This window comes from Odontesthes bonariensis, chromosome 7, assembly GCF_027942865.1.
Source record: "Odontesthes bonariensis isolate fOdoBon6 chromosome 7, fOdoBon6.hap1, whole genome shotgun sequence".
NCBI classification, from domain to species: Eukaryota; Metazoa; Chordata; class Actinopteri; order Atheriniformes; family Atherinopsidae; genus Odontesthes; species Odontesthes bonariensis.
In genome coordinates, this window is record NC_134512.1 from 26,128,614 (window position 1) to 26,156,451 (window position 27,838).

Consider the following 27,838-nt stretch of genomic DNA (forward strand, 5'->3'; position numbering starts at 1 on the left):
GTTGTCCACTGGATTTGAATGTGATTTTTGCTCATCATTCTGTACTGGTGGCAGTTGAACCTGTCGACACATAACTGTGGAAGAGACGTGGATCTTTTTTAAATATGTCTGTAGAGTTTTTACTCTTCTCACTGTGTTTGGGACCTTCTTAAACTCTAACCAACGGGGTCTCTCGCTGTTACAAAATGTTCTGTAGTGACGACTAAAGGGATTCTATTCAGTATGTTTTCTATTAAATAGATTTAATTAATAGATTTAGAGTTTCGTAGCACTCGTTTCGGCCACTAGAGAGTGCAGGGCACACCTGCTCAGCAGAGAGAGAAGCTGGGCTTGTAAAAACATAGTTTAAAGTCATTAAATAAAAGAAACTTATTGATTGACTCACAACATAAATATTCGGTCATTAAAAGACAAAGATTAAAAATATAGAAGATCAGTAGGCCCAGTTTAAGCATATCAGTACTCTTAAAAAACACGTCAATGTTCTATTGAAATTGTCTTTTTAACTGGAGGTACCTGGAAAACGTACCCGACGGAAGAGGCTCGAGGAATGATTCTCCACCTGCCGACATTGTGTTATTCATATGTTTCAGGGTAAAAAAGAGTAAATAAATAAAACGGTTAAACTGGCAAAAAGTATCTCTTTTCAACAATAAGACAGTTCAGATCGCCTTTATTTTTCCTTCACTTGAAACGTGGTTTATGTCGGATGCTTTCAAAAACAATACGAAAGAGTAAAACCAAATCAAAATGACCAAAAGAAAAACTATACCAGCACAACAAAAATGTGTGATCTTTACAGTAAAGTCCCTTTGGACTGCCTGCTCCGAAGCATTATAACAAACGAACTTGTGAGCTACTTTGCTGTCTTAAACGATGTAAGATGCAGATTTGATGGTAGCTGTTACTTATTGTGCCTTTATGAGAAAATAGAATACGTTCAGGGAACTACTCCCGATTTACAGCAGCTGAAGGTTTAGATCTCTCACTGAGGACGAGTCGGCGCGCAGTTTATCAGATTCAGTTGAATGGCGTAAATATTCAGTGCTGACCTCTCGTGCTTTAAAGCTGCAGCCATTGTGTGCAGAACTTCTTTGAGATTCTCCGTTCCTCACATTCAAGACACAGATGCAGCTTGCCATCGATACTTTATGCGCACCCATTTTTTTGAACCCCAGCCCTCATTAGCTACGTTTTGATGTTCTCCACTGCTCCCCCCTCCTCACGCGCTCCCAGTCACATGAAACGTGATGGTATGCACTGGTTTAGAAACCGTTTCCCTCACTTATTAAAATGAGACGATGTGTTTATGATCCCCCCCCCCCCCTCTGGAGTGTCTGCTGCCTTTGATCCGTCCTCTCTGCGTCAGCCTCGAATGTTAGATATTCAAATCTGGTTACATTTATTTTGGTTTCCTTTCCTTTAGCAGATGGGCACATCTGACAGACTGACTATTAGGTGTTATTATTTCCCCTCTTTTTCAATCGACGCCACTTCACACAGCACACGTAAACTGTGTTTTGATTGAGGAGGTTACAAGCATTGTCATGAAGCTTTGGAGGCAGGCGAGAATACAAATAGACGACTCTGAATAAAGGCGTGTTGAAAGAGTTTTTTTATTTTAAACTCCAGTTTAAAGAAATCTGCTCCTCCCTGGGTCACCTCCTATCTGTTGTCTCAGACTACCTGTCCGAGGACTGTTCGGTAAAACAAGGTGTTGGTTCGAAACATCAAGCCTCCGACGCACCACGAGGTTGTCAACGGAACGATCCCGTGTGCAAATCAAACTTTGTCACTCAAAACAAATGCGTGACGCTAAAGACTGAGGTGATAACAAGTGGAGGACAGGTGAACGGTGGTCAGGTGCAGCAAATGTATGTAAAATATCTAACATCTGGGATCCGAGGAGACCAGTTTGCGCGACCTTTAGGAGAAGAACGTTGTCCCATTCTTGTCTGTTGTAGGATTCTAGCCGATCAGCAGTCCTGTTGTATTTTATGTGTCATGATGCACCCAATGTGTTCACTCGGTGGAAGCTCTGGACTGCAGGGCTGTCAGAACAGCACATGGACTCTTCTACTATGAAGCCAGGCTGTTGTAACAGATACAAAGTCTAGTTTGATATTGTCTTGCTGAAATATGCAAGGCCTTCCCTGAAAAAGGCATCGTATGGAGGTATGTTGCTCTAAAACCTGTACATACCGTTCAGCACCGATCAGACATGCTGGCTTTTGAACTGAGCGCTGATTAGAAGCTGGAAGAATTTCAAATTCAGATTCGTCTGACAACAGAACAGTTTCCCACTTCACCTCAGATCCGAAGATCATGGGCATCCATCCAATACTCTTAGCTGTGTCTGTTGTGCACGGAGATGCTTCCAGATTCATCCCCAGACTCTGCCTCTCTAAGGTGCTCTTTTTTATACCCAGTCATATTGCTGACCTGTTACCAATTTTTTTTGGATTCAGAGTTGCAGTCAAAGCTGAGCCGAAGCACTGCAGCGTGCTTCAAAGCATGTTCAAACCATCCGCATTAATATTCTGCTTGTTTTAGTGCAGAGTGAGACACAAAGGCTCATGATGATGATCTTAGTGTGTGTAGGGATGTTTTTAATGTATGAAGGGAGACATCAGCTTTGGATAAAGGATAGAACGAACAGAGGGGCACAAGTGGAACAAACCCGAGTGTTTATTTTATGGCACATGCTCGCCGTGCCCTGAATTAGACATCGCCGCTATTTCTCGTTACTACGAGTCTAAATGCGTCGTGGGCAAAAGAGATGCTTACTTGCTCTAACATGATTTAAATGAGCCTCTTGGCTCTGTAAGACAGATTGACAGCGTTGTCTTTATCGCCACTTTGTTGTATTTTTGGCTGTTTACTCTGCCTCTCTGCTGTCATCCCGCACCGCAGCGTGAACAGAGCTGGCTCAGATCTTCTGAGATCTGGAGACAGTAAACATCCTTTTCATGTTCTAAGTGCTTTTATTTGACAAATAGGAAAAAGGGATTCAAGAAAGGAGCTGACAAGTTTTGCATTGCCCTGTTCCTCAGCCGCAAAGAGCCACGCGGGAAAAAGTCAAACCTGTAATCTTACAACATCAGAAACCGCGCGAAGCCGAGCGAAAAACGCTACACTTCTCTTGTTCGGGGCCTTGCTGGGTCAAAGTCATTAATTGCAACTTCATGGACAAATAAGGAAAAAAAAGATGTAAAAAAATGTAATAAAAAATTGACAGAAGTGAATAAGGGGCTGTTAAATCTTATATCCCAGAAATAATGTTGGAGCTGCATTATGCATCTTCTCTTTAGTCACCATTATAGCACTGAGGTGAGAATTGGTCGAGTCTCACCCAAAAACAGCAGCGGTTACATCCATGGCTGTAAAATGTGAGCAGGCACTCAGTGGGGTTACATGGCACTGAAAGGATCGGACAATTGGCTAAATTACAATAAGACTGAGTTGAGCAAGGGTAATTATGCTTGATTATATATGGTGGTGAATGAGTTGAATCATAGGCACAAAGCATGTCAAACTCTGATACGATAGGTGGCGCTGTACCCATTTCAACTATTGCTAATAGAGCCACTTCCGGAGACCACCAAACTCAGGCATTTGAGAAAATGGCGAATGAAGAGCAAGATGAAGCTACGTCCCTCTATATTTCGTTTGTGATGAGCTGCTTATTGCACAACGGCGCATTCTCCATCGCGTTGTTTTTCTTTCTGACGGCGACTACAACAGTAATATCGTCTCCTTTGACTTCCGGTTCCTGACCCCGGGAAAAAATCTCGAGCATCCGCAGATTGCAAAGTCTAATCCACCACGTGCTTCACCGTCTACAAGCAGGTTTATTTTGACTTTCAACCGAGTTATCTCGGGGTCTTATTCTGATCGCGAGTAATCCGATACGATCCAATTTCTTGTCAGATTAAGCTGTCTATATGCACTTAATAACTCAATCTTTTGTAATTTAGACAATTATCTGATCTTTTCAGTGCCATGTGACCCCACTGATAGTCTCCATAACTGTTGTTTTCTGTAGGTCAATGCACTTGTGACATGACGGCAATTGCAACCCTTAAGCAGTAAAAGTCGTTAGCCCTAACGATGGAAATACTTCTGTACACCGTAATTTGCGGTGGCCATGGCAGAGTGGGTAGAGTGGTCGTCTCTGGTATGTCATTGTCACCGACATTGAACATTGAACCGCAATGTGCTCATTGGTGTGTGATTGTAGAGAAAAAAAAACTTTGTTTCTGTCCACAGTTTGAAAATATATGCCTGCCAGCACCCTTAAAAGTTCATCAAATAACACTGATTAGAGAACATGTGCAAATTTTGTAAGAGCGGGAGCAAAATCTTAACAGATTAGGCATGTGCAAAGATCCCCTTTAACTTTGTACACAGCCAAGCTGGGGTTCTTTTTTTTCCAGTGGACACACTGCTGTAAGCTAACAGCTCATCGGCACCGTGGGTTCTATGCTGAAAAAAAATCCTGTAAATGTTGAGCCATTTGGCCAGCTGCTTACTGAGGAAATATGGAGACTTCTCAAAATGTAAAAGGCTCATTGAAGATGATTGTGAAACGTCAATTTCCCCCTCAGTGTTGTGTTATATGTTAGCAGAGGCTGTTCTGTTCCATTGACATTTAGTTATTCAGCCAAATCGATTTACAAGTGAGGCCCACAGAGTACAAATAGAACAGGTTCAAAGTGCGAGGTAAATGCAGGTTAGGGTTGTTTTTTTTGTTTGTTTGAAGGATTTAGATGTGTTAGGAGAGGAGGTGCTCTTGGAAAAGATGACTCCTCAAAAGATTCTTGAAGGAAGAGAGGGATGCGCCTGCTTTGATGGCGACTGCGAGCTGTTCAACGATCATGGGAAATGGAAACAAGTGAAAACAGTCTGGATAGTTCCTTGTGCACATAACACTCCTAAGAGGAATAAAGTGGTCCAGAAGGAGCTTAAACTTGCATGACTGAGTTTGGAGATCAGGGCTTCCATTTGATGTGGGCATCCAGTGGAGTTCGGCTGCTGACTATTCGCACGTTCATTTTACCGTCAGTCGTTATCAGAGTCCTAGCTGCGATGGCAGATCTCGCAGCACTCCAGACAAAACTCGAGGCACTCGGCGGGCTCGCAGCAGGACTCGAACAAAACCGAGTGACAGTGTGCGTTGCAGTTGAGCTCCTCCACGGGGGCCTCCTGGACAGCCGAGCAGCAGCGGGCGCAGGCGTGGCAGCAGGAGGAGCAGAGCCCCTGCAGGCAGGACAAGCAGGCGTCCAGCAGACCCACGAGGAGCACGGAACACTGACACCACAGGCACGCCAGCAGCAGGTGGAAACACGAGTCTGTAGGCATCGCCGTCAGGAAAAACACAAGGCAGAAAAGTGATTTTGCAGCACGCACACGGGTTCACAAAACAGCAGTGAGTTCTGAAGGCGTGTCACGAGTGATCAAAAAACGGGGATTAACGACTCCATTAACCCTACATTAATCTCCTGCATGTTTGTTTGCGGTGCCAACTGGAACTTAAAAGAGAGAATATTCTGCTGCAGTGATCAAGTGTGATTGTGTTTACTTAATCACACAGCTTTGTTCTGTCCTCGGGGGAAAATGATAAAAAAAAAAAGGCTACAGAGGGTTCCAGTGATGAACAACAACCAGGAGGAAGCTGTCACATGATAATTGCTCCGCTACCCAAATTAGGCGCAGATGAAACTGCGTACATTAACCTCACAGTTGTGTTATAGGGCTCCTCCTGGATCATACTCGTTGTTTTGTTGCCATGCCGCCGTTTTCATCCCCACAAGGACCAGGCAGCGCATGAGCTCATGCAAATGGAGCTGTTTTATCCCGTTTACTCTGGGAAGTAAATGAAAAGGAGTTTGGCAGAATTCCCTGCGGAGTCGGGTTCAATATTTCCCTGCTCAGCTGCTCAAATGATGCAACCCCCCCACATATAACTCATGCCAATACCTGTGTGTAGCTGAAAGAGGAGCATTGTGTGTGGCTACTGGAATTGATTATATGCATATATTCATAGTGATTATAACATGAACACACTGGTAAACAAGGAGAGGCCCATTCCTCCTGGGAAACCTTTAAGAGCTTCATATAGAAAGATGTATCGTCTTTTGTGGTGTCTAAAAAAATAAAGAAAAAGGTTTTATACAAAGAGATACAGATGAATCTAATTAATCTAACCCCGACTTTAATTCACTCTTTCCTTGTTGTGATGTTAAGAAATAAAATCATGAAGACAAATGAACCACTGTCCAGCTGGGGGGAAATATTCTACACTTCCGGGTGCTTTTAAATGGGCAGTGACCCCCTGCTCTGTGTGGGCCGCCCTGCCACCTCGCCTCACAGGTGAAAAACTAATGCAGCCCGTCCCAAAAGTTGTAAAAGCAAAATGTCAAGACAGGGAGCCAACCGAAACCACACCTAGACAATATATGGGCATATTTTCAATATTTTCCTCTCATTTTTCAGCAGCAAACTGAAAGAAGATTGTCTATAAATGTGGTTTTAATGAGAGAACACATCAACAGCGGAACAGCGTTGCTGAAGTTTCTGTTTTCATCTCCTTGATGTGGGCTGGAAGTACAAAGCCACAAAGGACAAGATTTTCTCATTGGATGGAGAAGAAATGTTATATTGAAGCGTGAGTTCAGCGCCTCCAGCCTGGACTCAGACCTACATTTGGAAAAACACATTAAGGCAATAACAAAGTCAGCCTACTATCACCTTAAGAATATATCAAGGTTGAAAGATCTGATGTCTCAGCAGGAGCTGGAAAAACTAGTCCACGCATTCATCTTCAGTAGGCTTGATTACTGTAACAGCATCTTTGCAGGTTCTTCTATTCTCCACGTCTGGAACAAACTCCCAGAAAGCCTCCGATCAGCTGAAACACTCAGTGTATTTAAGTCTAGGTTGAAGACACACCTATTTTCAGCTACATTTGAATAAAGCTCCAAATCTGAAGCTTGAGTTTCAAAACTTAATCATATTTTAACTACTGATTTTATCTATTGTTCTTATCTCTTTTCTCTCTTAAACTTGCCTTGCCTTGGAGTCCAGGTTTACCAGGATAGTTTAGCACCCTGATTCTTTTCCTGCCGAGCCATGCAGTGTGTGGGTTTTGCATTATCTTGCTTAAATAAGCAAGCTCTTCCATAAGAGAGACTTAATGTGGATGGAAGCATGGAAGAAAAGGGACTATGTACAATATTAAACATGACTGTTGCCATTTGATGCACTGTATCAGAGTTAGCTTGAAGCTAACTCTTTCAGCAATGAAACATCCCAACGACACACTTGTTCCCGCACACATGTTTACAGGCAAACACCCAAGTAATTCGAATGAAAAGAATCATGTTGCTCCAAATCCTGTGTTTGTCCCCGCCCCCCCACACCATCACGGATGCTGGTTTTTGAACTGCGTGTTGAGCCAGAATGGTCCCATCTTCTCCTTTTCAAGGCAGACGCAGAGTGATTTCCAAAAAATATTTCCTCACTTCAATGCGGAAGGCTTCTGAACAGATTTCCACTTTTGCTTCTGCCATTCATTTAAAGTGTTTTAGCGTTCTCCTTATTCTGCTGGTACCACTCCATCACCCAACAGGAGATTATTGGACTTCCTCCCCGCCACCAGAGCATTGTTCTCGGTGACTCAACACACGCTCTATTTAGCATTTAAGCGGCTGCCATCTGGTCGCAGGGTTCCGCTGTCCGGCTTGCAAGACCCAGAGAAGGAGAGTGACCTTTGTTCCCAATCCCATTCTCCTCCTGAACTCAAAGGGGTCACAATAATTTAAGATGTGCAATATCACAATAATGTGCGATATTATTATATCATGTGCAATATTACCATACAGCTGCTCATTCTGCTGGTCATTGCTGCTCATTCTTCTGCACATATCGCTTGCTTTATTTAATCCATAATACATTATCATTACTGTATCTGCTATTTTACTTTCTATATTTATCATATTCAGTACCATACACCTTGACTCTTCCTTCGCAGAAACCACTAATACCATTGCTGGCAGCAGGCCTGCCAATGCACACGATTAGCTGCTTTGCCCCACCCATCTTGTGTATTTTTGTACATATTTTATTTATTTATTCACTTTTTTGAAATTCATTTCATTGTTTTTTTTCTCTTGCTCTTTTAAATGTATGCGTCGTTCTTTGCCCTCTTAATTGCCCCTCGGGGATAAATAAAGTTGTTTCTGATTCTGATTCATCCTTCTTAAATGAGCTCAGGCACATAGAAGGAGTGTTTTGTTTTTTTTTGCTCACACACAATGATTTTTCAGAATTGCTCTTCTGCACACGTAAGGATTTCCACCACAGAGTTGAGTTTGTTTTTAATCGCAGAGCAGTCCGAGGGCCTGAAGATCATGGCTGTTCAGTGTTGCTTTCAAGTCTTGTCAGTAAATGCCTACCAGCGGGTGTAGCAGCGGTTTGGTGTGATCCAGCAACGCTGCTCTTGTTGCTGCTCCTTTTGCTGCCGCCGCCGCCGTGCCCTGACGACCCCGAGCCCTGCCGCTGGCTCAGACTGGGTGACACGGGGTGTAGTCTTTGGTCTGGGACCGTGAGACCGCATCGTGGGCACGTGGGTTTCTGAAAGTCATGCTGAGGCTTCTTGAATGCTGTTGGCCCCTTCAAGGCTTCCGTTAGAGGAGGTGCAGCAGACTGAGGCTGAGCTGAGCACGTCAGACAGAAATGGAGAGATCATTAGGATTCATTACAGCAGAGCAAGAAAAGCAAAAAAATATCTGCTTTCAAGGGCGCTAACATGGGCAATCTCTCGAGCATATGCAACTCTCTGGAACTTATTGATATTTCCAAATTTTTAGTCTTGCTTTTTTATCAGTTTTATCAGGACAATCTGGTGTTCCCTGAAAACATTATAATATAACACAATAACAGGTAAATACATCACTTTATGAGCAGACACGCACTATATTGCCAAAAGTATTCGCTCATCTGCTTTTCTGAACTTAAGTGACATCCCATCCTTAATCCAAAGGGTTTAATATGACGTCAGCCCACCCTTTGCAGCTTCAACTCTTCTGGGCAAGCTTTCCTCAAGGTTTAGGAGTGTGTTTATGGGGATTTTTGACCATTCTTCCAGAAGCTTTGCATTGCACTTGGTGATGTTTGGCTTGGATGCGGCCATGGAAACCCATTCCATGAAGCTCTCTACGCACTGTTCTTGAGCCAATCCGAAGGCCACATGCAGTTTGGAGGTCTGTAGCGATTGACTCTGCTGAGAGTTGGTGACCTTTTTACGTGGCCTAACACTTCGTGGCTGAGTTGCTGTTGTTCCCAATCACTTCCACTATGTTATAATACCACTGACAGTTGACTGTGGAATATTTAGTGGCGAGGGAATTTCACGACTGGACTTGCTGCACAGTCGGCATCCTATCATGGTACCACGCTGGAATTCACTGAGCTCTATCTGAGCTTTATACACCTGTGGCCATAGGAGTGATTGAAAGACCTGAATTTAATCATTTGGATGGGTGAGTGATTACTTTTGGCAATGTAGTGTATTTTAAGTACATTTTTTTTACATCTTGGACAGGTGAACTGTGACACTAAAAGTCAGTTTTACAATTCAGTCATTTGTTAATCAACTGTCTTCACTTTAAGCTCCATCACAGCTGCTGGGAGATGTTTTATTTTTCTCTCTTCATAATGATCTACTTCCTTTGCTTAAGTCAATATAATGTACATATGTGTTCAAGTTTACATTTTTTTCTATTTTTCTGTTTAAATTCAGTACTCGTAATAGTGATCCAAACTGTGTTCTTACTATATTTGCACGGTATTTTTCCCAGAACTCGGCATGAAAAATGGAGTCTGAATACGGTAACGGGTTGCTTGGTCACCTTGAAAGTTGTTATGTCTGATGGAACGATTGTTTGCAGATTCAGACTCACGGCCGAATTGATAATATACACAGTGACTGTGAACTGTCAAGCTAAAAGCGAGGTTTTCATCGAACATCGTTTCCAGTTTGATTCATCGTAATTTGCTACGTCCACCAATTAAGCACAATTAAAAGTAAAGTGGGTCAGTTGGAGCCCTCCTCCTTCTTACATTCCCTCTCAGTAACCCTGCTTCATTTGAGTAAAGCTTCATGATATTAACAACAGCAAAGCTTCGCTCGCTGTATTGTTTGCCGGGTAGGTCTCATGGTTTCCACTTACTGCTGATGAGGTCAGCGGGCCTGGTATTTCCTCTGCTGACAGGGTCACACGCTGAAAGGATTTCCTCGGCTGATTTTAAAGGCTCGTTACCTTGAGGGACATCAATCGAAAGTCATGTTAGCTGAGGAGCTGGATTTTATGAATGATGAACATTTACAAGATGTCAAGCAAGGGAAAAATTATATTTATTGTCTCCTTTTCTATGTTTAGCAGAATGTTGTGGGAGAAACTCCTCCCTTACCATATTTTGGGGACCTTGCTGTAAAATTTCTCAAACTTACACGTCACTGCCTGAGTTTTTTTTTTTTTTTTTTTTTACAAGGCTTGTATATGCTTTATATGCAGGCTTCTTTATTCTAAAACAGAAAATTCTGACTTTCTTCAAAATGATTTCAGTGTTTTCACGGTATTTGGAACAGGATGCCAGTATAGCCATAACACTCACCATTGTGTCGAGAGAGTGGGGCTGAAGCTAGCCCGATATCAAGGGAGGAAGTATTCTGTTTGCATTTTTCCAAAAGTTCTACAGCGACTGCCTCATAATTCTACCAAATTCCTGCAACTAGATAAGTTTTATATAAAAAGTGACAATATCTTCAAGCAAATACTAAGCTTGTCCGAACATTTTAGTTAGCCTGTAGTGATGTAGACTTTTGTTAAAAGAAACCACAAGTTACTGTTCATGGTCGTTTCCGTGACAACATTCGATAAAGCAGCACTGAGCCAATTAATTGAAATTGATATTCTTTTGTGTTTGGCATAAACGGTATTCAGATTACAATTCTGCTGCCACAATGCTGGACAGAACAAGGGGTTAAAAAAAAAGAAAGTTATATCCTTTTTTTTCACAAACGTTATTGCTTCAATTTTCCGAGAGCAAAAAATATTGGTGGAGCAATAATGTATTTTTATCTACTGAACATGTCAAGAGGAAAAAAAACAAAATCACCATCAAGTCTTTATGGTGTTTTTCTTTCTATATCTAAGTATATCTTTGTCGACATACTAGCCTGTGTAGATTTAATATGATATCAGTGTTTTGTTTTTTTAATGCCACAGTTTCATGTCAGTTTTACAGTATGTTTACACTCCAAACTAATGAAAATGATAGAATTTTGCAATAAAACTTGCTTCGGAACCTTGTAAGGTGCTCACACAACTTTTAGTCTCTCGAGATCCTTTCATTAGGTCTCGGTACCTTTGCTCCTTGCCTTTTAATGACATGAGGTGGACAAACAAGAAAGAAACAGAAAACTTTTTCACTAATGAACAGCAGCACAGAAAAAGCAAGATTTCGACAACTAGTTTAAGCCTGGAAACAAGTGACTTTTTCTCCGACTAAAGGAGCAAACTCCTATCCAACTTATATTTGGTAAGGTCATAAGTACTTGCCGTCAGTCGGGTTGCTCTTTTTCTCCCTCCCTTCCACAGGTAAATGTTCTCCTGGCAACATTTCGGATACACATGACTGCTCAGCTGCTGCTGCTGCTGCTTTCTTGCGCTTTGTTCATTTGAGCGCCGTCTTCATTGTCCTGCTTCTGTCTGCACCTCGGGGTCAGGAAATCTCCAACAACACCCAGCATGCTGGTATGAGTCATCACTCAGGAGGCTGTGAGATGTGCTGTGCGCTTCGTTATTGTACAGTGACTTAATAACACCCTCTTTCAAAGCAAAGGTGCCCACTCTCAACAGGCTGATCAGAGAAAGGCGCAGACAGCTGAGGCCTGGGTATGTGACTTTAGGTTTGCCTTTTCATTTCTGCTTTTAGTCATCTGGCACGGTGGAGACACATATCCCACGAGTGTGTTAGCTGCATATTTTATGTATGCAAACTCAGTCGCTCTCTTTCAAACACACCCTAATACAAACCACTAACACTAACACATTGCCGGTCAGAAGTATTAAAGAGCCCATATCATGCTCACGTACACATTCATAGTTTTATTTCGGGGCTGTATTAGAATAAGTTTTACCTGTTTTACTGTTGGGAGTAAACACATTCTTTTTTCTTATCATGTACATTGCTGTTGCGCCCATTGTGTCACTCTGTCTGAAATGGGTTGTTTTAGCTCCTGTCTCTTTAAGGCTCAGTGTGCTTTGATTGGTCAGCCTATTCAAAAGTAGGGGACTACTTAACCTGAAGTACAAAATATAACATTTCTTCAGATGTAAAGTCGGTTCGTTTAAAGTCAGAATATTCAAATATGTAGAAAGAAAAGTTATCAAACAACAACACAAAAAAAACTAACAGAGATTTTGCTGGATAAAAGGCTCATTGTTTCTACTTTCGGCCTCACGATGGTGAACGCAAGCAGCCGTCTGAGCATGAGAAATGCCTCTATGAAAAAACTACATTCCAAAAGCTACAAAAAGAAAAGGCAATGCCTCATATATCTTAAAACCCATGTTGCAGCAGGTCATCATGTTACTGCATCAAAAATGTGTCAGTCGTCAAACTGTTAAGTCGCTTCCTGTTGAGGAGTAACTCCATGAGCCAAGTCTTAAATCTTTGTGCCAACTGTTAATAAATAAATAAATAAACGCCCCATAAAACTCATAAAAAGCCTCTGGCTTGGAGTGGTCCAGACAATGGACTGCACACTGATTCAAGATTCACTCAATCCAGGAGCAAAGACCAAGGAGGACACTGGTGAAAGTAAGGTGCTCCGTGGGGAGAGGAAATCAAAGAAGAGCTCTGACAGTACATAACACTGAGGACTCGAGGAAAAGAACTCCCTTCTTTCGGTAAACCCCGCCGGAGGTGTCATCATGCTGTGGAGTTGCTTTGATGCCTCTACGGGAGCAATTGACTGCATAAAAAAAAACTATAACCATAAGACGGCCAAGGCATTTTAAAGTCAGACGTTGCCCAGTCTAAAGAAAGTTGAAAATCTTGTTTCCATCAGCAGGAAAACAACCCAAAGCACATATCCAACATCAACTGAAACCCTTCGAAGAAAGCTGAAATCTGCCGTTGGCAAAAAGAGCGACAAGCTTCTAAAAGGTTCTGCTACCAAAGTCATAATCATAATCATATCAGTAATCATAGCTATCGTATCAAACACAGTAATCTAATTACAAAGTTCATATGTTAAATAGACAGGTTTCCTGCTTACAGACATTACTGGATACAAAACCGTGGTTACAAGTCACTAGATTCTTATAAACTTCTTCTTGCCCATTTTCTGTGAGCACGTTGTTTTTGGTGGTGTATTTTCCCTTCAGACATCACGTTCAAACAATCCTATTATATCAAGAGAATCAGGATATCAAAACATTCTGGTTATGTCACGTTAGGTCCTTTGCATGAACTTATGAGGATCGTCTAAATGCTTTTTGTAGTTCAGGGAATACAGTAATTCTGACTTTTCACAACGCTTATCCAAGCAATTACTGTTTTACTTATTGCAAGGGTTTTGGGACAGGACATTTTCTGTGTATTGCTGTAAACAAACAAAGGGAATATCTGTTAGAACCACATAAAAACAAAGTTCCGACTGTCAAATTGTCGCATTAGTGTTGATGTTTGAAAAAGTCAATGCACGGTGCTGTGGTTCAGCCCACGACTGCCCCCAAAAATAAGGAATAGTGTTGCTGTGTGTAATATTGAGATTTTTATAGGTGGAGATGTTTTTTTTTCTCCTAGTGTGAGTATGAGAACTTGAAGAACCGATTCATCACATGGGCAGGAGCATCGTCAACATGGTTAAACACAGACCAGCCCTTTCGGAGCAGCTGTTGACTAAGTCCTGTCAAAAGTGCTACAGTGAAAAACATGTTCACAGTGAGCTCATGGCACATCAAAGCCAAACACAAGCAAAGCTGCTGAAGTTGTCTAGCACCACGCTAGCATTCAGTCAGCGAGCGTGCCGCATGGAGTGGCAATCAGAGGGAAATGTCATCTTGGAGGCTGACGGCGAATCAAAGGGAGCCCTCTGAAGCAACAGCAAAACAAAAGCTAACACGTTATCAGCAAAGACAATTACTGACATCAGTCAAAACAGGGAGCTGAAAACTCTTTTGTTCTGTGTTTGGTTGTGAAGTTAAGAGATGCAGCATCCCCTCCAAGGTGTGCAGTTTGTTCGTTTATTTAGTTATGGTTCGAATGCTTTCTACTCACAGAAAGCATGGATTGACAAAAGATCCGATCTGAATGATCCTTAAGAGCAAGCGAAAAAGAAATACAAACTAAGTGATGGTACATTAAAAACAATCTGCTTATTCTGCCAGCATGTTAGACAGAACCGGAAGTTTAGCACCGCTGTGATGCATGGGACATTCAGAAAGGAAAGCAGATTTCATCTCGTCTTTGATCTTACTCGGTATTGAGATCTGATGGCATGAAATGATACACAGGCACACACCTGATTGGATCATTTTTTATGGTACAGATTCAGTTAAGGATCTATACATGAAATATGATGCGCATGTTTAGGTTATCTATTCTCATTTAATGGTATTTAAAGTAAACTGTAAACTATTCAGCCACACTAATGTTTATTTTGAGAATAATGATAATGATATATGATTAATTACTTTGCCAAAAAAAAAAAAAAATATGCTAAAATGACTCTGTGGCTGAGCAATCCACTTGACTCAAAACTACAGGACACCAAATACAGAATGGATTTCTTTGGTGTGTTTTTAAACCTTTCCGCGTACGTTTTTGAACTCCTCGGCCTTTACCTGCACTCAGGACCTCTCCGAACCTCAGAACAACAGCTTTTTGCTGTTCCTGATTAGGTTAGTTTGTAGCTTCTGGCTATGAAGCTGTGGACAAAGTGTAACTGTCAGTGAAATTGGTCCTCTCTACTGATACCTGTAAAACACAGCTGGACATTTGTTCTCCTTTTCTTTAAAGTGTGATTGATGCTCTGGATATATCAAATACTGCTAACATCTTCAGGAACTGTTAATAGTAGTGGGTTTTATTTAATCTATGCTGTCGAGCACTGCTTTCACACACTTTTGATGTGTCTGTGCTGCTGTATTAATGGCCTTCAGAATCACTGTCTGCTCTGCTCTATTCTTTTTGCTGTTATTGTTGTACACTCGTGTCGTTTACAGCACTTTGGTCCACTACGGCTGTTTGAAAAGTGCTTCATGAAGGAACTTGATTTAATTTTGAATTGACACTGCGTGCAATAATTACACAGGTTTTCATACATTTATTAAACAATTTAGTTGGACACACACACACACACCTGCAGACAAAAATCCTATACAGAAAGTTGTATGTGGCCTGTAATTATTCTAAATAGTCAAACTTTAATAACACTTGGAATATTACATTGGAAACACACGACTGGGACAGTTAAGCCTAAGCATCGGATGTTGCATTTCTCAAAAAAATAAATAAAATAAAAGATAAACCACTGCAAATATCATCTTTATATACAAAATAGTAAAACTGTTCTAATGAAGAAAACAGAGGAACAGCACACAGTGCACAGTTTCAACAATTACAATGACACGTTTCCATCTCTGCTACAATACTCTCGTGAAGCTCTTTCTGCTTTCTTCTATTACACATAGACCATCACAACAAATTAAGGAAATCCTTTACTTTGGCCAACAGAGAGAGGGCTTTGTCTGCACTGACAGTATTTTTCCTCTTGTGTCCAATTCCATCTGGGATTTAAGTGTAAGCTGAGAAAAGATTTTACTGTCAGGACTTGTTAATAACTACAAGGTGGCACTGTACAAGATGTGGCTTTTAGATGTATACACACTTATACATACACACACATATATATATATATATATATATATAAAATTTCCTCTTGCACCTTTACACTGCTGCATTTCTGGTCTTCCGCCAATCAAAGCTATGCAGGAAGTCTTCTTCTTCACTGCTTAAAGAGAATCAGGGGAGCAGACTTGATTAGTGTAACGAGTGAGATGAGTAAGTAGAATGGTCAATTTTTTCTACCCCGTCACTTAAAAATGAGCCTCGTGTTCTGGCGCGTTGTTTCTGATGAAGGATGAAACCATTTTCCCACAGCTGTGGTCTCATTCCTCTGCTGTCGGAAGATTGAAATGTAACAGACAGGCTGCTCAAGGCCTTTAAACAGGGACACGTGGTCCCTGGATGGTCAATGAAGTCTCACTTTGCTGCTTCATGATATCCAACTGTGTTGAATGCCACGAATCATTCAAAGTTGAATAATTGCTCTTCATCAGACTGGTTTCATCGTCGGCAGCAGACACTCTTGGTCATTCACACTCGGCTCTTCCTCCTTAAGGAAAAGTTGCCTGCAAGAAGTGGTGAACTTATATCAACCTTTGGATCAATCAATAATTCAAACATTTGAGTTAATAAAAACACACAACTCACTGCTGCGCTCGGGGAGAGACGTTTTGGTTTCTGTGGCTTTTGCCATCTGCTGCTTTGTTCTCCTGTATTTGACTCCTTACGTTTCTGCTCACACTCTCCTTCTTGCATCGTGGCAGTGACGCCTCTGCCAGCGCAGCCTGCAAAAAAAAAAAAAAAAAGATCAGAAATCAGCCAAACGTTTATCAGGAAACACGTGAAAAGTCTACACCTCCAAAGTGCCACAGTGTGACAAAAATCTTCGTCACTTTGCTGCGTAGCTGCCCAACTCCTCCTCCCACGGCTGAAAAAAAGCCCACAAGTGCCAAAGAAAAGCTTTAAAAGTACGATGGCAATATATTCCAAGTGTGCCGTTTTACTGTAAAGCAGAGTCTATGGTGGGAATGAATGACGAATTCTAAACCATGCGTTTGTAAGGCCTAATCCTAACCATTAATAAGCGGAAACAATGTAGAAAACTGTGAACAGTGTTGTATGAGATGAGTCTCAAAGTGTGGTTTCTTGGGTGTGAGTCAGAAGACGAATGCCTACTTTCAAATGGTTGTGCCTCCCGATAAAAACAATTTAAATCTTTAAAGTCTTTACATTAAACCAGCAATCACAGCACGGCGCATTGATCCAGGTTTAAATTCCTGCAATGAGGATGCTTCTGATCTGAAGGTTTACTGAAACACGACAAGTCACCTGTAAGGTGGCACACAGGGTGGACCCAAAAGTCGGACTGGAGGACACAGTTTTCATCAGTGAAGGGTTTCTGCAAAAAAAAAAAAAAGACAAGACATATCACTGAACCAATTATGTTCAGCAGGCACACACGCTTGGCAAACAGCCAAGTATGAGGAGAGATCAGTTATGATGTCAGGTGACAGTAGGCCTCTGATACGTTTACCACAGTCATTACAGGTAGATTCGTCTGTTTACAGACGCCTTTAATCAGAAAACAAATGGAGTAGATGCTATAAAGACCCCATTTTGGTCTGCGCTAAGACACTGGAATAAGATGTTGACTTTATGAATCTGATTGATTTGTTTATTTTAAAAGGGCATAACCCTCATCTGCTTTGACTATTGAAGGATAAAAATACATTTGTGGGTTTCAGTTTGACCGGGTTTACCCAGTTCTTGCAAATCATTAAACATTCTTTATTTAATAAAACCAAAAGAGGATTTCCAATGCATTCATTATTCACCTTGTTGTGCTTTTTACCTCATAATATAGATGACAATCTATTTGTATTTTGAATTTAGTTCGTTCAGCACTTTTAGTGAAAGAAATGGCACATTGCACAGTTGGGTATGAAAGAGCCTCGATTCAGTTTCAACTAAAACACAAACAGGAAGTCTGATGGCAGAGCATGGAGGATCTACCCCGTGACCTTTTGGGATCTCCTCCTCTGGTATTCCTCCTCGTCCACCGTCCATACTGCACCTTTTACGTTCTCCACGCGCACAAAGCACTTGTGCAGGCTCAGGTTGTGGCGAACTGCGTTCTGAGTCAGAGTGAAAGGCATATCACTGAATGCATGCTGCGTAAATCGAGTTTGACACACAGTGGAGTTCACAGGTAATTATCTGCAGGCGCGTGTACCTTCCAAGTGGCGGCGTTGCGTCTGAAATAAGCGAACGTCCTCGTGAACCAGTTGTATATCTCATTGAGCGTTAGCTGCATGCCTGATGCCTCCATGATAGCCTGTGGATTGGAGAGGACATGAACAAACTGGAACACGTAATCTAAAGAAGGCAGGTAAGGCTGCACACTCACAAGTCTCGTGCAATATCTTCTTATGTTTCTCTGGATTATTTAGTGTTTTGGCAATCAATTCATTTAAAAGATAATTAGAAATTCATTATTGAACATCCTTTATTGTGTTAACAGCTGTAGGGCTGCTTCTAAGATATCTTTTAATTTCTCAATAATATGCTAAATAACTTTCTATTTTAACCAATAATCTGTTAGTTGTTAATGAAGTAAAACCAAATGGAAAAAGCAGAGGCCTATCATAGCATACCAAAGCCCAAGTTAACAGATTTAAATTTCCTTTTGGGTGTGAATGACACTCCAAAACCTATTTAGTTTCCCGTTGTGTAAGCTGAGAAAGGCAGTAAATATGTGGCCCCATCAGACTAAAAGGCTGACATAACTTGAATGACATAACTTTATATTCTTTTATGTATTTTTAATGCTTCTTCCACTCCCTGCCGCAATGCTTTTATTTTATGTAAAGCACTTTGAATTGTTTTGTACATTAAAAATGTGCTATACAAATAAATTTGATTTGATTTGACAATCAAAATGGGTGATAGTGTATCAAATGACAAATCATTTCAACTAAAGACAGGTTGTTTGAATGATTGAGCTACCATATAAAACACTGTGCAAAAGTCTTGAGCCCCCCACAGCCTTTTCTCCCTGTTTCTCCTTCTTAGTGGCACCCTTCTTCCATGCAGACCATTTCTGATGAGGCTTCAGTGAACAGTAGATGGATCAACTGAAGGTCACGATGCATCTCTCGGGTCATTTTTCAGATGTTTTACTGGATTTTTCCCTATTTCTTAACTTCATCACTTGCAGATAGTGTTCATCTGCTGTTTTTTGTTTTAGGCCCGACGCTTCTTCTTTTGTCCTCCACATGTCCAGCTCTTTTAGATTCTCAAGGACACACCGCACAGCATGCTGAGATATGACAAGCTTACAGCTCTTTGGGAATCACCTTGTTGGTGCAAAAAAATACTTTTTCAGGTCTTTGGCATTTTTCATGGATGAAACTAGTAAAATGGGAACAGATTACGTCTTTGTGGCGGACTGCTAATAACTGCCAAAAATATGTGGATGCCATGTTTTTATAATGTTTCAAAGGTTCTGTTGGAAATCTTCTATTCCCCTCCGAGTCACCGATGGTACCTGTCGAATCAGCGTAGCATAGGTGAAAGGTGGCCTGACATCCGTGTTCTTGTAAAGCTCGTACTCGTTTTCTGAAACAGAGACAAAACAGAGGGATTGAAAAGTCTGCCAGCGGCTGCTCAGTGACCATATTGCAAACGCAACCACAGTACTGGCTTTACCTGAAGACAGAGAGAAGATCAAAGGGTGATGGCGACGTCTTATGGCCCCAGAGCACAGCGCACGAGTTGGAGACTCTCCTCCACAACCCTGAGATGCAGAGCTGACAGAGTCCAGAGATTGGGGGGACACCCGGGCAGGGTCTGGCTGTCTCATTGTGCTGGTGACTGCCACGGGGCTGGGCTGAGAGCAAAACGATCCAAGTTAACAAAGGAACAAGAGGAGTGAAAAGACTGACAGAGAAACAAAACCGAGCGCTGCATTTTGAACAGAGTGTGACGGAGCGATTTGCCTCGCGTCCTCAGAGGTGATTCCACTAATATTGCAATAAGAAGGGAGCCAATTATTGTTAATTACAGGGTGAAATTGTTTGGTGAGCGTTGCGATTAGGGTGCAATATTTGCAAGATTAACAAATGATTAGCTTCACACATTATGGGAGCATGTCTGCTGTCTGAAAGCACAATAGCACCCATCTGGTGCAAACAGCTGGGTACCGAAAGGGAAAATCCCGCTCAGACAGGATGGAGAGCTCCACAAAGGAAGAGGGTAAAACTTATTTCGAAGTTTTCTATGAAAAATGTGCTAAAACTTAAAAAAAAATGCATTTGTGATCTGATACAATTTACCTTTGTAGGTTCAAACATGTCAGACCTTCATTTCATGCAAGCGTGTTTCTGTTTGTGAGAAAGTAGTTCTCTTGCAGCTCATTCAACTGTAAGAGTTCTCCTGGTCAATTACAGTGTGGCGGTGTCTTTATCAGAGCTGGAAAGATGAGGCGTCTGCCAGACACGCGTTATCTTCACCGCTTATCCAGAGTTTTTCTCACAGATCTGTAAGAGCATAACTCTCACGGCTCATTTACTCTGCTATCACTGCGCCCATCTACCTGTGGGCCACGGGGGTCAGCAGCTGCCTCAGATTGTGGCGACTGCGCTTCTGAGGAGGGAAGATGAAGGTGAGCCATCATCGCTCGCAGGCGCTCCCGTTCTTTGCAGAGCTGTTTGTGGAGATGAAGGAATGAAGGGGGAATCAGTGGGAATGGTGTCACACGAAAAACACAGAAAACAGATTACTGAAATGGGAGGCCGTGAACTGGACACGCATCAGCAAAGAGGCAGTGCTGGCAGAGAACTGCTTTAACATTTACTATAAGACGGCATTCGGTACCATAGACTGATATTGTTAATGTAAAACTAACTCGTGATCGCAGAATTAGTTACCGTCTTTAGATATAAGCCTGTAAGGGAGTTTGCCGAACACATTTTGATTTTAAAGTTGGTTGAATCCTCTAACAAGAGCATCAAAAAGAGTTATATTAAGAAAACACTGTCAACACGATCGTATCAAAAATGACATTGTACAAAATGTATCATTTATTTTTTTTTTTAATGACATTTTCAGGTTTGTACAGTACAGGTCACACTATGACCAATGGGACACACATTCATGCTCCTGCCTACCTGAAGCTCCAGCTGCTGAACTATCTGCATCTGGACTCTGCACTGGGCTGCGCTTCTGTCATCCAGAGTGTGCTCACTGCTTATGTGCCTGAAACGCATGCAGGGGTATTACATTAATGTCTGTCTTCAGTTGTCTTCTTTGCAGATGACAACGGCTTCGGTGTGCCGCATCAAACTTTACTGCACATGTTTAAGTGAGAAGAAGAAGAACTGATTTCCAAAGGGGAATAAGGTTAAAGATGGAACATCATTTTTCAAGTTACTTCTATCACAGCCTTGGGCCTGAATTAGCTTGTAATAGCTCTGTCTTGCTCAGTCTTGGTAAGGAAATGCCAGGTGATGCGACTTTAAAACTCTTACTTCTAAAACCTAAAATCAACAGCCATGGACTCCTTAGAGCACCTAAAGAAGCAGGGAGTATTTTTGAAAGATGATAAATGAGAAAGTTTTGGCTGCAATGAGCAAAATTTCAAAATCTCTCTAAAGCTTTAGCATGTGTAGTAATCAGTGGCACAAGGGACGTTTCAGGGAAGAAATGTCAAAGTTACCAAAGGTAAACATCAATCCATCTATAAAAAAAACTAAAGACTAAATGACAAAAGCTTCTGCAGCATCGTAATCATCCCCTGACCTAAACATCATAAAAACAAAGGACCCCAAGAGTCTCTCAGAAAAAGACGACTTTTGCAAGAAGACATGGTGTTAATCTCCAAAATGAGACAGTGTACACAAACTTTGTGCTTACAGTGTTTTTCCCTTTTAATCTTGTTTTAAAAGAGGGAAGCACAAAAGCAATCTTGCTTAAAAAAAAAAAGTGTCATCTTTAGTATTATGCCTTTTGAAAAAGAACTTGTACACCCCGACTTGCTTACAGCACCAGAGACAGACCTTTTGAATGCCATTTAATTGGGCAACAGATATAATGAATTTTAACCAGAAGACTCTGCAAACACCATTTCATTTATCTCTGAGAAAAGTGGACATTTAACTGGGGAGAGAAGTAAAATGCACGAGGATGGATTTAAAACCGACCTGATAAACTGGGTGAAGTTTTCACAGACTGACTCGCAACCAGGCCAATTACACACGCCATGGACAAAGAGACTGTGAGAAGCAGCTCGATCACCTTTCCCAGTGCTGTATGAGGAGGGAGAGAGAAAGGTTGATTATTGTTTAAAAACCACAGCAGCCAGACAACAAAACGGCAATAAAACACATTAGAGAGTTTTCTTTTCTTTTCAGGTAGCGTGAAATGACATCGAAAGGTGGAAGGGAGCGCTGCAAAATAAACGGAGAAGTATTTACTTTTGATTTGGGACATGTACTGTAGTCATGTAAACTTTTGCTTTGCTGAACCACCTCGGGTGGCGGAACACAAAGCAAAGAAACAACACAAAATGCGGCGTCCCGAGGGGAATGAAAAGTGATTTTTCAAAAGCAAACACCTCCCCACCCACACCTTGGGAGAAAGAAAGTGTCTGCAGATGACAGGCCTTTGATGTTCACTAAAAGGCACCATCGTCTGAGCGCTGCGATGTGTTTACAGCACAAACTGACAGATCTCACCATTGCACCCTGCGAGAAGCTGGAGACTGCTGGTCGCCGGTCCGTCTCCCGGTGACTTCTGCTGAAATTATTTTCTGAGCAGACGAGTCCTGATTGCTTTTCCCTCTGCTTTTCTCCTCAGTCACTCCACATGTGAGCTCTTTGCATATCTGCTGCATCTCGGCAGGGCTGAGACAGACTAAACCACGGAAACAAGAAAAATCATGTAAGATGGTGATATGTTTCTGTTTGTGTATCGATGAAGGAAACCTCGAGAGCAGAGGTTCTTATTAAAAAAAACACAACAGCTGAGTCTAGCACTGCATCGACAAATGCTGTGAGAGGACGTGGACGACACAGCAGTCCTTGGTGTTGAATGCAAAGAGGAGTGACCTGGCGGGAGAGCTGGTGAGGACAGCGTTGGCTTCTGTGCCCAGAGGTGGTGCTGGTGGTGCTGCTGCTGCTGCTGCTGCTGCTGCTGCTGCAGGTGGAGGAGCTGCTGCAGCACGAGCTGCTGTGCAGGGGCCTGACGGACAGAGGGCAAAATTTTTGCTGTGGGCTTTTGACACGAGTGAAACCCTATTTCAAATGACCGTATGTCATCCTTTCCACAACTGTTGCACTCTATCAACCTGGTCTACAAACAGAACAGTTCCTCAAGTGTTGATATTGTTGAGTCTCAAATTCAAAAAGAACACAAAACCCCCGAATCCACATCTCAAGTAAACGCTTCTTGATCAAAACAGGTCTTTTTCTGTCCAAAGTGCTCTCAATTATTTTATTTTTTTATATGAGCATCATATAATCATCATTAATATTAGGGCACAGTCCAAAACTGACACTATGTGTTTGTTTTATGATGTGCACGTTTGATGGGGAGGGCGTGTGGGTGTGTGGTTTTCAGGCTTTTTTAGTATGTCAGGAAGAAAAAAGCAAAGCAGTTACCTTGACTTTTTTGCTGGACTGCTGTTGAAGTAATTGGATCTGTTCTTGTTGTTTCTTGTAAAACTCTTTCAGGTGTTGCTAAAAAAAAATGAAAAAGAATAAAAAGATGTATGTGTGAATATTACATATATGTGTTTGAATTTAACACTTACTAGCATAAACACTAGTAAGTGTTTATGCTAATTTTGCATGTTCACACAGATTTTTAAATACTTCTAATGAATAAAGAATAATCAACTTGATTTGAAGTTTTGTGTTTAATTGTCAAATCTATTTGTTAATGTATTATTTTAGCAGTTAGTTTGGGGTTTCCTGTAATTGATCATCCAGTTTTACTGTCTATAACTCTCATATATTCAAAGCAAGCTTCCCTTCAGTTGCACTTCTATACACAGTCCTGGCTAGAAAGGAATATTCTATATTAAATATTTCTTCAGATGATTTTAAATATAGTTTGTAATACAATTAATTAAAAAAAAAAAAAGATTTTTTCTTTCTTTTTTATATATATAGTTGACTGAATTTTTTTATATATGCTATGATAAAACTAGTCATCCATGATATATATATATATATATAAATCTTTGACATTTCCGGTAGAAATAATTATTACTTATAATCATATGATATACTTTATTATAATTGTACTATGAATTGGGTTCCTAATGTATTAAATAGGGAAGATTCATGATTACATATTTGGTCTAACTACTTGCAGAGTCTTCTGACATTGAACTGGGACGTGAACTAAGGCTAACTAGCAAACAATACAAAATTTCAACTCAAAATCACCTTATACTGGCCTTTTTTTTTCTTTAGTTAGAAAATCTTGCTCATGAAGATTAGTTATTTTCGTCTTTTATTTCAGCTGTTGCTAATCTTTTTTTCCTTTTTTTTCTTTATCTCTCTATTTCATCTTAGTAGGCTGTTTAATTTGACAGCAGACGGTTTAGTTAGGCGGCCTTGGCAAAGGCAGATGAGCAGCTGGTATTTATCGCCATTGATTGGCAAGTTGGTGGCTTGAATCCTTGACCCTCCTGCCCACCGAACAAAGTGTCCTTAAGTGCATTTATTACCGATTAACTGAATTCACAGAATAGCTCTTGGCTAACAAACAAACTCGGATGGGACCAATGACCTTTGTATATAGGAAAACAGAAGACCATCCTCAGTACAGTAAGCGTAGTGTATCAGATTCAGTATGGAAGTAATGGCTTACAGGTAAAGTAATAAGTAATTGGGAACGTGTAAAAGGTACAGATAAGTGACCATAATCAAATGTCATTTGATTTCACACTGTAACATGATTACAATTTATTTTACATCCTTAAAATATTATTATCTTAAAAGTGAACTTTTTTTTTTTAATTATAAGGCATCTGACTTAAAACTCAGCAACATAAGCACTAATGAAGCAGCTTTCAACATGGTGTAGAAGAGAAACAGTACACTTGAGGAGTGACCCGCTTTGAATGTTGAATTAATGCACTTTATTAGCATTTAAGGTGTTTAAAGAGACCAAATCTAAGAGGGTTTTTGATTGGTTGTTTTTTTTTTTTGTTTGTTTGTTTTTAAAAATCCAATTTATTACATTACAAATTCCGAATATCACAATGATGTATAAATACGGTAAATTAGTAACCGACTACATTTCTGAGTGATCTGCCCCAGCCCTGTTGGGATCATTATTAGCAGAACTCATAAGCTCAGCTGTGTATTAGATACCTGCTGGAGCAGAAGGGCTTGCTGCTTCTGCTGGATCACAGCCTGCAGCTGGTTGGGGGACAGAAGCTGCTGCATCTGCTGAGGAGTCATCATAGCCAGGAAGACCTTTAAGAAGAAGAAGGACACAATTAAAAAGTGCGACAATCTACAGAGGGAAGTCAAGAGTGTCAGGTGATAAACAGTAATAACCATCCAGAGGAAATCTTTCCAATTACACAACAGTGTTGTCAACCTTTTGTGAACATCATCATGCTTGATTGTGTCACTGACCCCAAATGAGATGGGAGATAGGCGGACGTTATTAGCAACACAATTTCATGCTTGTTGTGCCTCCTAATAGAAGTGTATGGGTATTAATAAAGGCAAACCCTCACGGAATAATAACTGATCTGCACTGTTGGGGCTGAGTAACAAATAACAGAGTGATTGTCTCCCTTTGCAGTCACAAAGTGACAGCCGCAATTGCCATGACAGCATTAAGAAACAACAAACCCTTTCATATGAACTGCAAACAATAAAAAAAAACAAAAAAACAAAAATAATAATAATAATGACACAGGTGTCACCAGTAATTGTTAGTTGAAGATATATTACAAATTCAACAGAGAGCACTCTAAGGACCGAAGTCTGTCATTTTTGTCGTCAGGTCTGTTGAGAAAAATGTCACCCGAGCTTCGACCAGAATGAAAAGACAACTATAAAGTCAATAGTATAAAGAACTGCGGGACTGCAGACATAATGCTCTAAACTGTGTAGGAATGCATTAAATTGTTCTTTTTTTTTAACACTGAAACTTTCGACCTGGTGTTATTTGATTGACGGAAATGAAATCAACAAGCCTTTTCAGCTTCTTATTTCAAGGTTCTCTCCGTTTTATATCTTTACAAATGGAATGATTCACCATGGCAGTCCCCATAAAAATCTAAACAACATAAATTGAAATAATTCCAATTAGATTTTCATCTGTATCACGATCAATGTTTGCAGGGTTTATAGTAACAAAACAAGTCATCACCTTAGTCTGCACCGAGAAGTGGCCGCTCAGTACACACTCAGAGAGTGAATTAGGGGAAAGGGACGGAACAAAACCCGTGAGATGAGAGAACAGACTAAAGGAAACAATGCTGGCCGTGCGTTCATTACTGTGGCTGTTTCATTCATCCAGCAGATTAAGACTACCAGCGACAGAAATGCAAGAGACAACCATAAAATTGTGTTGGGCCATGCTTATTTGCCTCTCCCTTGCATCTGTTTGACCTATGTCTGCGAACAATTATTATTCCCTGGCACTGACTCGCAAACTAATAATGAAGGACAAACAATAATTCTGCGCGTCAGCTCCCAACTCAGGTCAGATCTCATATGAAATCTGCTACTGTCAACACATCCACAGTCTCCTGGTTTAGTGTGCTGTCGGAGGATATCCAAAATAGAGCTATGGGAAGTATTTCTCCTGACGTGTGTTTGCTAAATATTCCTCTACTGGCTACTTATAAAGAAGATGAGTGTAGCAGCAGGATGAACTCACCTGTTTGTGAAGAAGGTTCTGCCAGTTTTCACCACTCACTCCACTGCAGGAGTCTCCATCAGCTATTTTCTCTGTTCTGTTGTCTGAGTGACTGAGGAGGCTGCTGGCTGGGGTTTGACGGGCTGCCGTGGGGCTGAGAGGAGACTCAGGCATCTCTGCTCAGCTCCTAAAAGAACACAGCCAACAGTAAATAAGCTGTAAGACTCAAAGATGGTGTTTCACATCCCAGTGGAATTGCTGCGTTTTGAACAAAAATCCAAGAGCAAAAAGAAAAGTTTACACTTTGTTTCGTTTCTACTTTTTATTTCGAGAAGCATCACAGAAAGGAAGTGCACAAATGGAGCAAAAGATGAATATTTAGTAAGTATTGCATCAAATGCATTTTCTATACATTTTGAATAAACAAAGACCGTTCAGACACTCAGTACATCCTTGATTCTGTTGTAGGAATCTAATTGCATGTGATTGGAAATGGAAAAAAATGCATCATTCCTGTATTTCAGCACGTCAAAGTAACTATGCAGTTATAAGTAAAAGGAATATTCAGCATAATCTCAATTTATTTGCAAATGTTATTGACAATGTAACATTTATGTGACAATTACTGTATTTTTTTTTAGAACTTTTGTCATTTCAGTTTGTGGCTATTCAAATTATCATTTGACACACAGTGCAGGCATTTCTCTCTTATTTTCTTTTATCACCGATGTTATTTTATCTACAAGAGCACAAAGTTGAGACCAAGTGGGGGGAAATAGCACATGCTTTAGAGCTGAAATATAACTGTATAATAAAGCCTAAAATCTAAGCACATAAAGGAAAGATTCAAACTTTCATTCAAGTCAGAAATATATCAAACCTACATACCGTGAACATGGATACTTGAATTCGGAGCAGGCAGGCAGAGTTGGTGTCTCCAAGTCAAGCAGGTTTGGACTGAGGAAGGGAGATAACTCATGGAGTTGTGTTTCTACCTGAGGGGGAGGAGTCGCTGTGTCACTCACTA

General features: G+C 41.0%; 1 protein-coding gene across 1 annotated transcript; it reads right to left on the reverse strand.

Moving 5' to 3' along the window:
- Positions 1-16,411: 16,411 nt before the first annotated feature.
- On the reverse strand, positions 16,412-26,985 carry LOC142384889 (forkhead box protein P2-like). Its single transcript, XM_075471195.1, has 15 exons — positions 26,833-26,985; positions 25,305-25,409; positions 23,580-23,657; positions 23,028-23,160; positions 22,656-22,833; positions 22,122-22,226; positions 21,090-21,177; positions 20,481-20,626; positions 19,630-19,787; positions 19,469-19,539; positions 18,155-18,256; positions 17,935-18,056; positions 17,251-17,320; positions 16,620-16,706; positions 16,412-16,504 (listed from the first exon to the last, which is right to left on the reverse strand). Exons 1-15 carry the CDS (start codon positions 26,983-26,985, stop codon positions 16,412-16,414), a joined length of 1,689 nt encoding a protein of 562 aa, XP_075327310.1.
- Positions 26,986-27,838: the final 853 nt, after the last annotated feature.

Coding starts and splice junctions, on each gene's coding strand:
- LOC142384889 (XM_075471195.1), bottom strand. CDS start 26,985: ATGCCTGAGTCTCCTCTCAGCCCCACGGCAGCCCGTCAAACCCCAGCC. Junction 23,658..25,304: donor AAGCCCTTCTGCTCCAGCAG/GTATCTAATACA, acceptor ATTTTTTTTTAG/CAACACCTGAAAGAGTTTTA. Junction 21,178..22,121: donor AACTTCACCCAGTTTATCAG/GTCGGTTTTAAA, acceptor CATGCGTTTCAG/GCACATAAGCAGTGAGCACA.